This window comes from Podarcis cretensis (genome assembly GCF_951804945.1).
Source record: "Podarcis cretensis genome assembly, chromosome: 13".
Lineage (NCBI taxonomy): Eukaryota > Metazoa > Chordata > Lepidosauria > Squamata > Lacertidae > Podarcis > Podarcis cretensis.
In genome coordinates, this window is record NC_137182.1 from 20,505,855 (window position 1) to 20,518,084 (window position 12,230).

Consider the following 12,230-nt stretch of genomic DNA (forward strand, 5'->3'; position numbering starts at 1 on the left):
AGGTTAGGTAAAGGTAAAGGTACCCCTGCCCGTACGGGCCAGTCTTGACAGACTCTGGGGTTGTGCGCCCATCTCACTTAAGAGGCCGGGGGCCAGCGCTGTCCGGAGACACTTCCGGGTCACGTGGCCAGCGTGACATCGCTGCTCTGGCGAGCCAGAGCCTCACACGGAAATGCCGTTTACCTTCCCGCTGGTAAGCGGTCCCTATTTATCTACTTGCACCCGGAGGTGCTTTCGAACTGCTAGGTTGGCAGGCGCTGGGACCGAGCAGCGGGAGCGCACCCCGCCGCAGGGATTCGAACCGCCGACCTTTCGATCGGCAAGTCCTAGGCGCTGAGGCTTTAACCCACAGCGCCACCTGCGTCCCCTGGGGAAGGTTAACAAAGCAGAAAAAGAAGCCAGGAGATGGGGAGTTCTCTGCCCCACTGCTCATTCCTGGCTTCATAAACCATGGTTTATTGTCCAATCCTGTCTAGAGTTTGGCCTGAAGTCACCGATTGAGTTTCATAGCTGAGCAGAAAACACATAAAGTTGTGCATTTAATGGAATTTAATGGAACATGGAAGGTTTTGTTTTGTTTTTCTATTCTGCTCATTCTGCGCACAGGCTGTTGGATATTTTTGCAAGGAATGAATGGGATTTTTTCTATCCCGGAAAGGAACCGCTTTTTAATATTTCTCCTCCTCTGCCTTTTAGGTCTTGTTCACGTTGGAGACGAGCTGCGGGAAGTCAACGGGGTTGCTGTGCTTCACAAACGACCGGAAGAAATTAGTCAGATTTTGGTTTGTTTCCCATGCTTAATTTTCTATTTTATCAGGGTTCCAGTGTTTACAGCTCAATCTTATGCATGCAAGTCCCACATAGCTCAATGCAACTTACTCCTGGGTAAGTGTGTGCGTACACATACTGGATAGCAGCCTAAGGGAGGAAGGCTGCAATCCTCACCCCACATTTACCTGGGAGTAAGCCCTGTTCAATTCAGTAGGGTGCTCTTCAGTGTAGATACGGTTTCGCCTGTACTGTAGGTCCTCAGTGGGACATGATTCTGAATAGACACAAATTGGACTGTGCAATTAATCACTGAATTGGTTTAACTGACTTTGAAAGGTAGTCCTACATCGCATTACAGACACTTAGGGTTGCGTGTTTTTGGGTTGCACACCGCACCGAACCTGGAAGTACTGGAAGAGGTTACTTCTGGGTTTCAGTGCTCACGCATGCGCAGAAGCACTAAATCATGCTTTGCGCATGTGCAGAAGCACCAAATCACAACCCGCGCTTGTGCAGACGCAACTGTACTGGTATTTGGGGCTGTGGAATTTTTACAAAGATAACAATAGTTGCTAATCAAACAGAATGATTTAATTTTAGGGCTATACACACACAACGTATGTATGTATATATATATATATACAGTGGTACCTCGGGTTACAGACGCTTCAGGTTACAGACTCCGCTGACCCAGAAATAGTACCTCGGGTTAAGAACTTTGCTTCAGAATGAGAACAGAAATTGTGCGGTGGCAGTGGGAGGCCGCACTAGCTAAAGTGGTGCTTCAGGTTAAGAACAGTTTCATGTTAAGAACGGACCTCCAGAACGAATTAAGTTCTTAACCTGAGGTACCGCTCTCTGTGTATATGTATATGTGTGTGTGTGTGTGTGTGTATATATATATATATATATATATGATATAGATATATAGATATGTATATGCATATATGTACATATGTATATCTATATATGTATTTACGTGATGAATTAATTATGATTTAATTATTAAAAATATGTGATCATCTAATTATTAGTAATACAAGAACTTGTAAAAACTGCAGGGGGCAAGACCCATATTAAAAGAGTTGTTTTCTCTCCCTGCCATCTCTCTCTCTCATAGACAGGGTTGGGGAACCTCTGGGCCAAATGGCTTTCAAGACTTTTGGGGGAAAGCCACACCCCCTTGCCCTACATCTGACATTGTACGTGGCATCAGGTGTTGGGCAGGCACAGCTTCAAAGTGGTGATGGCAAACTTAAAGAGGGCTCCCAGTGTTTCATTTGCTGGAGCTCGGCACCCTCCACTCTCCCCTCCAGAAGAGGAGCCTGCTAATCGGGAACGTGACTCTCCTGTCATTCTGGCGGCGCACAGAGCCACTTAATTTGCCAGCGTTGGCACAGCATTAATTATGCCGTCACAAGGCACACTTCTTCTGTGCCAAGGAGGAGATGACGTGCCCGGCGACTCCTATGCAAGGGAACCGAAAAAGCAACCCGAATGCGATCCTTGATGCTGCTGCTGTAATTACCACCGAAATCACAAATGCCTCTTTCTGAAACCAAGCAAGAACTACAAAAGTTGGCCTTGGGAGATGGTGGAGTAGCCAAGGACACCTGAATCATCAGTGTTGTCTTTTTCTCCCTCTCCTTTAAATAAGAGAACTGGGGGGGGGGGGAGCAGGAAGTACTCTTTACAAGGGGACGCGGGTGGCGCTGTGGGTTAAACCACAGAGCCTAGGACTTGCTGATCAGAAGGCTGGGGGTTTGAATCCCTGCGACAGGGTGAGCTCCCGTTACTCGGTCCCAGCTCCTGCCAACCTAGCAGTTCGAAAGCATGTCAGAGTGCAAGTAGATAAATAGGTACCACACCGGCAGGAAGGTAAAGGGTGTTTCTGTGCACTGCTCTGGTTCGCCAGAAGCGGTTTAGTCATGCTGGCCACATGACCCAGAAGCTGTACGCCGGCTCCCTCGGCCAATAAAGTGAGATGAGAGCCGCAACCCCAGAGTTGGTCAAGACTGGACCTAATGGTCAGGGGTCCAGGGCTTTGAGGTGGGATTTTCCAAGCCTGTCATGGAATAACTTTGATCGCATCCTGGATAGCTCAGCTGGTTAGAACATGGTGCTGATAACACCAAGGCTGCAGGTTCCATCCCTGTATGGGTCAGATGTATTCCTGCATTGTGGGGGCTGGACTAGATGATCCTCAGGGTCCCTTCCAACTCTATAGTTCTACGATTCTTTTCCAAGGATGGGGAACCTTTGGCTCTTCTGATGTTGCTGAACAGCTCCCCTCATCCCTGACTGTCTACTGTGGTGACTGGGACGGTCGGCAGTTAGAATCTGACATGGGGAAAGCCCAAGGTTTCTCTTCCCTGGTCTGCTCTGAATAGAAGCAGAAGATCTCTCGCACATAACACTCCTTTCCAGCCCTGTTATGGGAGGTTTCAAGTCATCATAGCCAGAGATGCTGAACCTCGAACACTTCTGCCTGCAAATCATGACCCATTTGAAGGTCCTCCTTTATTTTTCACAGATTGCACAATACTTCCCTGGCTCCAATTTGAAGGGGCGGGTAACTTACAGAAGAAATCAAACACCCTTACGATGTTCTCCAGAACATCTCACTTTTTCTCCCCCTTGTAAAGAGTAAAGGTAAAGGTACCCCTACCATTAGGCCCAGTCGTGGACGACTCTGGAATTGCGGCTCTCATCTCGCTTTACTGGCCGAGGGAGCCGGTGTACAGCTTCTGGGTCATGTGGCCAGCATGACTAAGCCACTTCTGGTGAACCAGAGTAGCACACGGAAACTCCAGTTACCTTCCCGCTGGAGCGATACCTATTTATCTCCTTGCACTTTGAGGTGCTTTCGAACTGCTAGGTTGGCAGGAGCAAGGACCAAACAATGGGAGCTCACCCCGTCGCTGGGATTCGAACCGCCGACCTGCTGATCGGCAGGTCCTAGGCTCTGTGGTTTAACCCAAAGCGCCACCCGCATCCCCATGCCTGTTTTAGAGCCACCTAATTAATTCTTCTTCACCTCAGTTTAGAATTTTTTCTATCTCAGACAGGCTTGGAAAATAAGCAGAATTCTTTACGCATCCCTCCCTGCCCCTCCAGGAATTCTTAGATTCATTTCTATATCAACTTGAGGTAGATGGGGGGGGGGGATTGCCCATCTGTAGTTTGGAATGAGAGGCTCCCTGTGAGTTTAAGGAGGGGCCCCACCCAGCCCCACCCATTCGCTGTATCACACAGAGCCACTGTCCTTTGTCCCTCTTAATCGTTCCTTCACCCAGGCAATCACCTCACCAGGAACTTAGCCTGGCTTATACAGTGGTACCTCGGGTTAAGAACTTAATTCGTTCCGGAGGTCCTTTCTTAACCTGAAACTGTTCTTAACCTGAGGTACCACTTTAGCTAATGGGGCCTCCTGCTGCCGCCACACCGCCGCTGCGTGATTTCTGTTCTCATCCTGAGGTAAAGTTCTTAACCCGAGGTACTACTTCTGGGTTAGCAGAGTTTGTAACCTGAAGCGTCTGTAACCTGAAGCGTCTGTAACCCGAGGTACCACTGTATTGTAACACTTGCTGGATACAGGGATTAGAAGGGTCTTGATGTACAAGCTGCTCCTAACATCACTTTCTGATGGGAGCAAAGGACCTAAACCATTTGCTGTGGTGCACGTAAAAATCCTGTTCTACCTCTTCTTTTATTTCAATCTATTTATGTACCTCTTCTTGGCTCAGAGATGCCACCCCAGTACTGAAGAGCGTATTAAAACAACAAAACTATCCAGTAGAGTATGAGAACATCAGGAAAAAAATTTCTGGCAGTAAGAGCTGTTTGACAGTGGAACTGTTTCCCTTGGGAGGTTGTGAACTCTCCTGCCTAGGAGGTTTTTAAACAGAGGTTGGACGGCCATCTGTCATGGATGCTTTAACTGAGATCCCTGCATGGCCGGGAGTTGGACTAGATGACCCTCAGGGTCCCTTCCAACTCTGCAATTCTATGATATTGTAGAACAATCGGCAAGCAAGATATATTTTAAGTCAATTGGCAGTGGTGAAATCACAGCAGGTAGAGCAGAAAAAGCCTTCCTCCTCCTGAAGAAAGGGCTTCCCATCTCCAGGGTTTTGTAAAAATACAGTGGTACCTTGGTTGAACATTTCAGTTTTTCAACACTGAAATCCCGGAAGTAAATGCTTCTGTTTTTGAACGTGCCTCGGAAGTTGGGTGGCTTCCGAGGCGCAATGGTCAATTTTCTCAAATGAATTTGCCGACCGTTCATTGCGCCTCGGTTGTCGAACGTTTCGGAAGTCGAACAGTCTTCCGGAACAGATTGTTTGACAACCAAGGTACCACTGTATTATAATTACATTGGTACCCCTGGTTGCGAATGGGATCCGCTCTGGAGGCCCGATCGCAACATGAAAAGAGCGCAACCTGCAGCGGTGCATCTGCACACGTGCGGGTTGCGATTCGGTGCTTCTGCGCATGCGCATGACGCCATTTTGCACTTCTGCACATGCACGAGTGGCGAAACTCGGAAGTAACCCTTTCCGGTACTTCCGGGTCACCCCGGGACGTAACCTGAAAGAACGTAACATGAAGCAAATGTAACATGAGTATGACTGTATCATTGTTTTTAAAGAAAACTATGCTGCCAAATTAATTTTAATTTGTTAACTTTAATCATTCAGTTGATTTCTCCCCGCCCCCCAAATTGATTAGTCTAAGCGATTGATGGCCCATCAAAGCTGCAATCCTATGCTCCATAGAATTTACTTCTGCATTGACAATGATGCGGTTGGTTCCCCACCTCACATCTATTATCATTCTGCGATGCAGCATGGCCTAAAAATGTGTGCTGTTAATAATCTAGGCGATGCTTTGCAGTGTGACATAAAGAGGTTGTCTGAACACTTGCTACTTGAAGGAGCTGGGAAATGAGCTAAGTGCCACAACGGGAAGCGGAACATCCTTTCATCTTTTACCACCTAGCATGGAAACAAGACAGCAAAGTGGAATGATACCTTTGAATGGGTCAATTAATGTTCTCAGAGTCTTGTGAGGAAAGGGAGCCAAACTGTTCAGAACTCTCTTTCAGTCCAAGAGGGGAAAGTGCCTTTTTCTTTCCCTTCCCCAGGTTCCGCAACAAAGGGAACCTGTAACTTTCAGGAACCTCATTCAAGCACTTAAGAATCGTTTAAGCTCTGCTGAAGAGTTTCAGGTTACAAAGAGGCCTTCCTGCGGTTTCCTCTCTTTTCAAGGCCTCGCGGCAGTTGTCTGCTTTTAGCAGCCTCTGGGAATATGGTGCATGCAAGATGCGATTTTAATACCAAAACCCCACACATAAAAACAAAAAATCCTGTCTGTCTCCTCCACCCTAACCCCGGGACAAAAAGAACCCAGGAAAAATACCTATTGCTGTTCAGAATGTAACAGCCGAACCTGAAAACTCCAACACTGTTTGACAAGGGGATGTGTTATCTGTTCTAAAAACGCCACGTTCTGTGTCGAGGCGAGCTGGTTTTTGTAACCTGTGGAAATGGTGCAGTTGAACATTGGTTTTCCCCTTTGCGTTTGCTAGTTGCGAAGGGTCATAAGTACATAAGAGAAGCCTTCTGGATCAAGCCAAAGCCCCATGCAGACTCCCCTCTTGTGATTCCTGGCAACTGACCATATGCCTCTGACGGTGGAAGGAGAACATTGTTATTGTGGGTAGTAGATAGGGCCGGCCCACCCATTAGGCAAGGTGAGGCGATTGCCTCAGGTGGCAGGATCAACAGGGGCAGCAAATCCCAGTGTCTTTATTTCTTGTTCCTGATGTAGATTTTCCCTGGCAGGGAGATGGGCACCATTTTGAGGTCTGCTTCAGGTTCCTAAACATCTTGGTCTGACTCTGGTAGTAGCCACTGATAGCTTTATCCTCCATAATGAGCTGACCACGAATATACAAAAAAATTCATCTGGTCTCTGTCCCCCTCTTCTTGGTCTTCACTGCAGTTTAGTCATCTTGAAAATAGCTTGAAGTGCCAAACAAAAGCCAGAAAGAAAGAAAGAAAGAAAGAAAGAAAGAAAGAAAGGAAGGAGATTGTCAAGGTGCTGTTTCCTGCAGCCGGTACTAAATTCTGAGCTTGTGCAGAATTAAGAAGCTGTTAATATCATCGTTCTATCTAGCTCAGTACTGTCCACACTTAACTGGCAGTACCTCTTCCAAGGTTTCTGGTGGGAGCCTTTTCTAGCCTTACTTAGAGATGTTGAGGACTGAACCATGGAACCTTTTGCAAGCAAAAGCATATCCTGTGCCCAGTATACCTGAAGGAGAATCTCCACCCCCGTCATTCAGCCCAAACACTGAAGTCCAGCTCCAAGGGCCTTCTGGCAGTTCCCTCCCTGCAAGAAGTGAGGTTACAGGGAACCAGGCAGAGGGCCTTCTTGGTGGTGGCACCCGTCCTGTGGAACACCCTCACATCAGATGTCAAGGAAATAAACAACTGACTTTCCAAAGACATCTGAAGGCAGCCCTGTATCGGGAAGCTTTTAACGTTTGATGTTTTATCGTGTTTTTAATATTCTGTTGGGAGCCACCAAAAGTGGCTGGGGAAACCCAGCCAGATGGGTGGGATATGTGTCAATCAATCAATCAATCAATCAATCAATAATTAGCTGCAGCCTTTTCCTGCAAAGGGAAAAAAGTTAGGATGCAAATCACAGAACCAAATTGCAGGTTACACGCACGTCAGCATTTGAGTCTCACGGTAGGCAAAGGGTAGCCAAAGCAGCCCCAACCAAATGTAATCATAAGCACCATATTAACAAAGGTGGAGATCTGCTTTGAAAGCAGGCCAGGCAGAGAATCCATTGAAATAAAATCGGATAGTGGTCAAAGACTTGCTGGCGTGGCTTTTAATCCAAAGTATCGCCACTCCAAGCTGTGAAATGATAGGGAAAATGCCACCTAACCTGTCTATCACATTACTTTTCCTCCAAGAAATCCAGGATGTCATCCCATTTTGTTCTCCAAACCCTGAGAGGTAGGCTACCTGGGTTAAGAGTCAGTAGCCCAAGGCTTCCAGAGAAAACGTCCTGGCAAAGTCGGGAATTCGAACCCAAGACTCCCTGATACAGTTCACCACCTTACCCAGTATGCCACACTGATTTCTAATTTCCCTCTTTTCCCCTCCGTTAAAAATGATGGCCGTGGGCTGCATCCAGTGGTCGACTTACTCAGAGTAGACCCAATGCAGTAAATTGGCCTGGGTGACTTGGATCCACTAATTGCAGTGGGTCTTCTCTGAATAGGACCTGCGCTGGGGACAACACTATACTTTGACACCTCAGCATTCAGCTCTTGCACAAATCTTTTGCCTTTTGCTGATGAGTCATATACGCCCCTGACTCATCTACCGAGATCTAGAAACGTGAAACGCAGGAATGCGTTGCTTTCAGGGAACAGCTGTCACGCAACGACAGAATGCACATTTTGTAGGTTGAAGGTCTCAGGTTCAGCCACTGACGTCTCCGGGAAGAATTGGGAATGGTTCGTTGCTGAAACCCTTGAGAGACGATACTGGTCTGTGTCGATAAGACTTCACAAGGTGGGCCAACAGCCCGCCTCTCTGTATGCCAATTTTCAGTGTCCCTATCGAGCGTCAAAGTGACCCAAGCAGTATTTGCAGACGTCGTCTGGTTTTCCACAGAAATGACAACGCAGACTTATTTTCTCTTAGGCACAGTCCCAGGGGTCGATAACGCTGAAAATAATCCCGGCTGTCAAAGAAGAAGATCGCCTGAAGGAAAGCAAGGTAAGGGAGTTTGCCAACATACGAGGACACTCTGGGTCTGTTCAGACATTCTTCTGAACATAGGTGTTGGGAGACAGTGGTGTTGCTGTGGCTTGTGTGAGCCTGCCCCCTAGCAGTAGCATATTCCGTTTTTTCTTTGACTGTTTTAAAGATATTGCTTCAACTTCTTCTTAACAGCTCCCTGTCCACCCAATGTTCACCCCCAGAATATTCCTAGAACGGCACTAGCATTAAATTGTCTGGTTTTTCTAGATTGCAAGGTGGGGGTTTTTTTGTTTTTTTTTGGAAAAACAATGTAAGAAAAACTGCCGCCACCATAACAAACACATTTTTTCCTTTAAAAAAGTCACACAGCAATATGGAACCTTCCTAGTGTTGGTGGACTCCAGGTCCCATCAGCCCCCAGCCAGCATGGCCGAAGGTCAGGGGATGCTGGGAATTGTAGTTCAGCATGGTGAGGCCTATACACCTACCATTCTTGATGGGAAAGAGAGGTAGGGAATGAAAGTGAAGGAACGTCTCCACCCCCATCGTTCAGCCCAGACACTGAGGTCCGGCTCCGAGGGCCTTCTCACAGTTCCCTCACTGCGAGAAGTGAGGTTACAGGAAACCAGGCAGAGGACCTTCTCGGGGGTGGCGCCCGCCCTGTGGAATGCCCTCCCATCAGATGTCAGGGAAATAAACAACTATCTGACTTTTAGGAGTCATCTGAAGGCAGCCCTGTTTAGGGAAGTTTTTAAAGTTTGATGTTTTATCATGTTTTTAATATTTTGTTGAGAGCTGCCCAGAGTGGCTGGGGAGGCCCAGCCAGATGGGCAGGGTATAAATAAATGATAATGATAATGATGATTATGATTATTATTATACAAGTCACCTTCCCTCCCCCGTGGTAAGTGTTTTCTCTAAAACCACTTTAACTGCTTTAGGCTCACCCCAAAGGCAACATTATTCATGTAAAATATTTTTAATAACGGAAATGGCCCCACAAATTTGCATGTTGTGAATGGTTGTTGTGAATTTTTTTTGGGGGGGCAGCTAATATACGTTCTCCCTCTCTGGCCAGGCATTTTGAGAACCATTGATGTTTATTTCATTTTGTTTTTTAATAATTGGAGAGTGCTACATCCTGTGGACGATACAAAAATTTGCAGCTTTTCTCCTGTAGCTCTGGATGTAATGTTCCTTCCTTCCCAGGTGTTCATGAGAGCCCTCTTCTCCTACAACCCAAAAGAGGATAAAGCAATCCCATGCCAGGAGGCCGGGCTGCCATTTCAGAAAAGGCACATCTTGGAGGTGGTGAGCCAAGACGACCCGACGTGGTGGCAGGCCAAACGTGTGGGTGACACAAATCTCCGGGCAGGGCTGATCCCCTCAAAGCAGTTTCAAGAAAGGTTGGTCAGTTGTGTGTGTCTGTGGGCCTGTGCTAGTAACAGAAAGCAAGCGCAAAACCATGGACTTTGTGCAGGTGTGATGACAAACCATAGTGACCTGTTATGAGAACAAATCTGTGATGAACCTCAAGCTCTCATGCTTCTTCCTCCCCTTCCTTTGAGTGAGAGAGGAAGTGGTGGTGAGGAGCTACTGCGTCTAGTCTGTGACAAACTATAATTGGCCATTTCATCAAAATGTGACAAACTATGGTTTGTACAAACCATTGTTTCTCTTCAAGGCAGTATTAAACAGTGGTTGAGGCTTGCTGGGTTGAGGACCAACCATGCTTTGCCACACTGGGGCAAAACCACAAACTGTCTGAAGGGGATCGGGTTGGCGAAGTTTGTTCCAAGATCTTTTAACCAGGGGGTCGTCTTTAGGCGTCCCCATCAACTGATGGTTCAGTCCAGGGGAAAAAATGTTCTTAGTAGTGTCTCCCTAGGGAGACTTGCCTTTATGTTGCTTTGGTACCAAGTAAAGAGCTTTTTAAGGGACGCGGGCGGCGCTGTGGGTTAAACCACTGAGCCTAGGACTTGCCAATCAGAAGGTTGGCGGTTCGAATCCCCGCGACGGGGTGAGCTCCCGTTGCTTGGTCCCTGCTCCTGCCAACCTAGCAGTTCGAAAGCACACCAGTGCAGGTAGATAAATAGGTGGGAAGGTAAACGGTGTTTCTGTGCGCTGCTCTGGTTCACCAGAAGCAGCTTAGTCATGCTGGCCACATGACCTGGAAGCTGTATGCCGGCTCCCTCAGCCAATAAAGTGAGATAAGCACTGCAACCCCAGAGTTGGCCATGACTGGACCTAATGGTCAGGGGTCCCTTCACCTTTACTAAAGAGCTTTTTAATTTCTTGGGCTTTGAAAGTCCCCCTACTTCACTTTAATGCTGCTTCATGCTTGTTTCAATTCTACTGATTGTTTTATGAATTACTCCTTTTAATGTTTTATGAATTACTCCTTGTGGTGGTTTAATATTCTTTTTAAATATTTGTTTAGCATAATTAAGGGGTTAAGGGGTGATATGATAGCCATGTTCAAATATATAAAAGGATGTCACATAGAGGAGGGAGAAAGGTTGTTTTCTGCTGCTCCAGAGAAGCGAACACGGAGCAATGGTTCCAAACTACAAGAAAAAAGATTCCACCTAAACATTAGGAAGAACTTCCTGACAGTAAGAGCTGTTTGACAGTGGAATTTGCTGCCAAGGAGTGTGGTGGAGTCTCCTTCTTTGGAGGTCTTTAAGCAGAGGCTTGACAACCATATGTCAGGAGTGCTCTGATGGTGTTTCCTGCTTGGCAGGGGGTTGGACTCGATGGCCCTTGTGGTCTCTTCCAACTCTATGATTCTATTCTATGATTCTAATCTTAGCTGTTCATAAGAGAGGTAACACACACAGTGCTATATCCTATGCAACAGTGATCAGGGACCCGTAGCTCTGCAGATGTTGCTGAACTACAACTCCCATCATTCCTGACCATTGGCTATGCTGGCTGGGGCTGATGGGAGTTGGGGTCCAAAGACATCAGGAGGGCCACAATTTCCCCACCTGTTCTTTGCAAGGCAGCAAATTCTGCATCTGAGTCTCAAAGGCCCTGTATGAGCAAATAGGTTTAGGAGCGACGTGTTCAGCCACTTCAGACGAGCTTGATCCTCTCAGCTACCTGTGCAAATCTTAACACTGTTATCGCCAGCACCAAATTTCTCTTCTCTCTTAAGCCTCTCAGCAGCTGCGAAGGGCTTAGAACGGAAAAAGGATCCATCTCCTCTGAAAGGCAAGATGTGACTTGCCACTATGAATTTTTCTCTTCTTAAAAATTGATTTTTAGTGCAAAGGAGGGAACAACGAATCAATGGTAATAGAAACAAACGTTCTGCGTGCGGCAGAGCAGCTGCCTACTGCCTTAAATCACACCGTTTCCCTTGCGTGCCAAGTCCTTGCACAGCTCTTCCTTCCCTCGGCCTGCAGCAACGTAAACAGTCAAAACTAACTGACAAGGATCAGGAGCAAAGAGAGTTGCAGTGGCTGCAGACAATGAAAACCAAGGAAGAGGACCAATGCAGCCTGTTCGCAGAGCTGTCCTGGCTGGGGTGGGGTGGAACTGGGGCATGCTAGTCCTGGCCCCCCCAAAACAAGCTCTCCACCCCACCATCACTGCTGTGCATTCTGCAGGTCCTTGCCATGCCCTGCCACACGGCTCACAGCATATACTCACGTGGTTCCT

At 47.2% G+C, this 12,230-nt stretch overlaps 1 protein-coding gene across 3 annotated transcripts in view; it reads left to right on the forward strand.

The window, feature by feature from the left end:
* Positions 1-12,230, forward strand: part of MPP3 (MAGUK p55 scaffold protein 3) — an 80,368-nt gene that overhangs the window by 27,708 nt on the left and 40,430 nt on the right. For all 3 annotated transcript variants that reach the window (XM_079949630.1, XM_079949631.1, XM_079949632.1), the window contains exons 8-10: positions 697-782; positions 8,505-8,579; positions 9,774-9,970. In XM_079949630.1, coding sequence (XP_079805756.1) covers positions 697-782; positions 8,505-8,579; positions 9,774-9,970 — 358 coding nt within the window. The remainder of the gene's footprint in view (positions 1-696; positions 783-8,504; positions 8,580-9,773; positions 9,971-12,230) is intronic.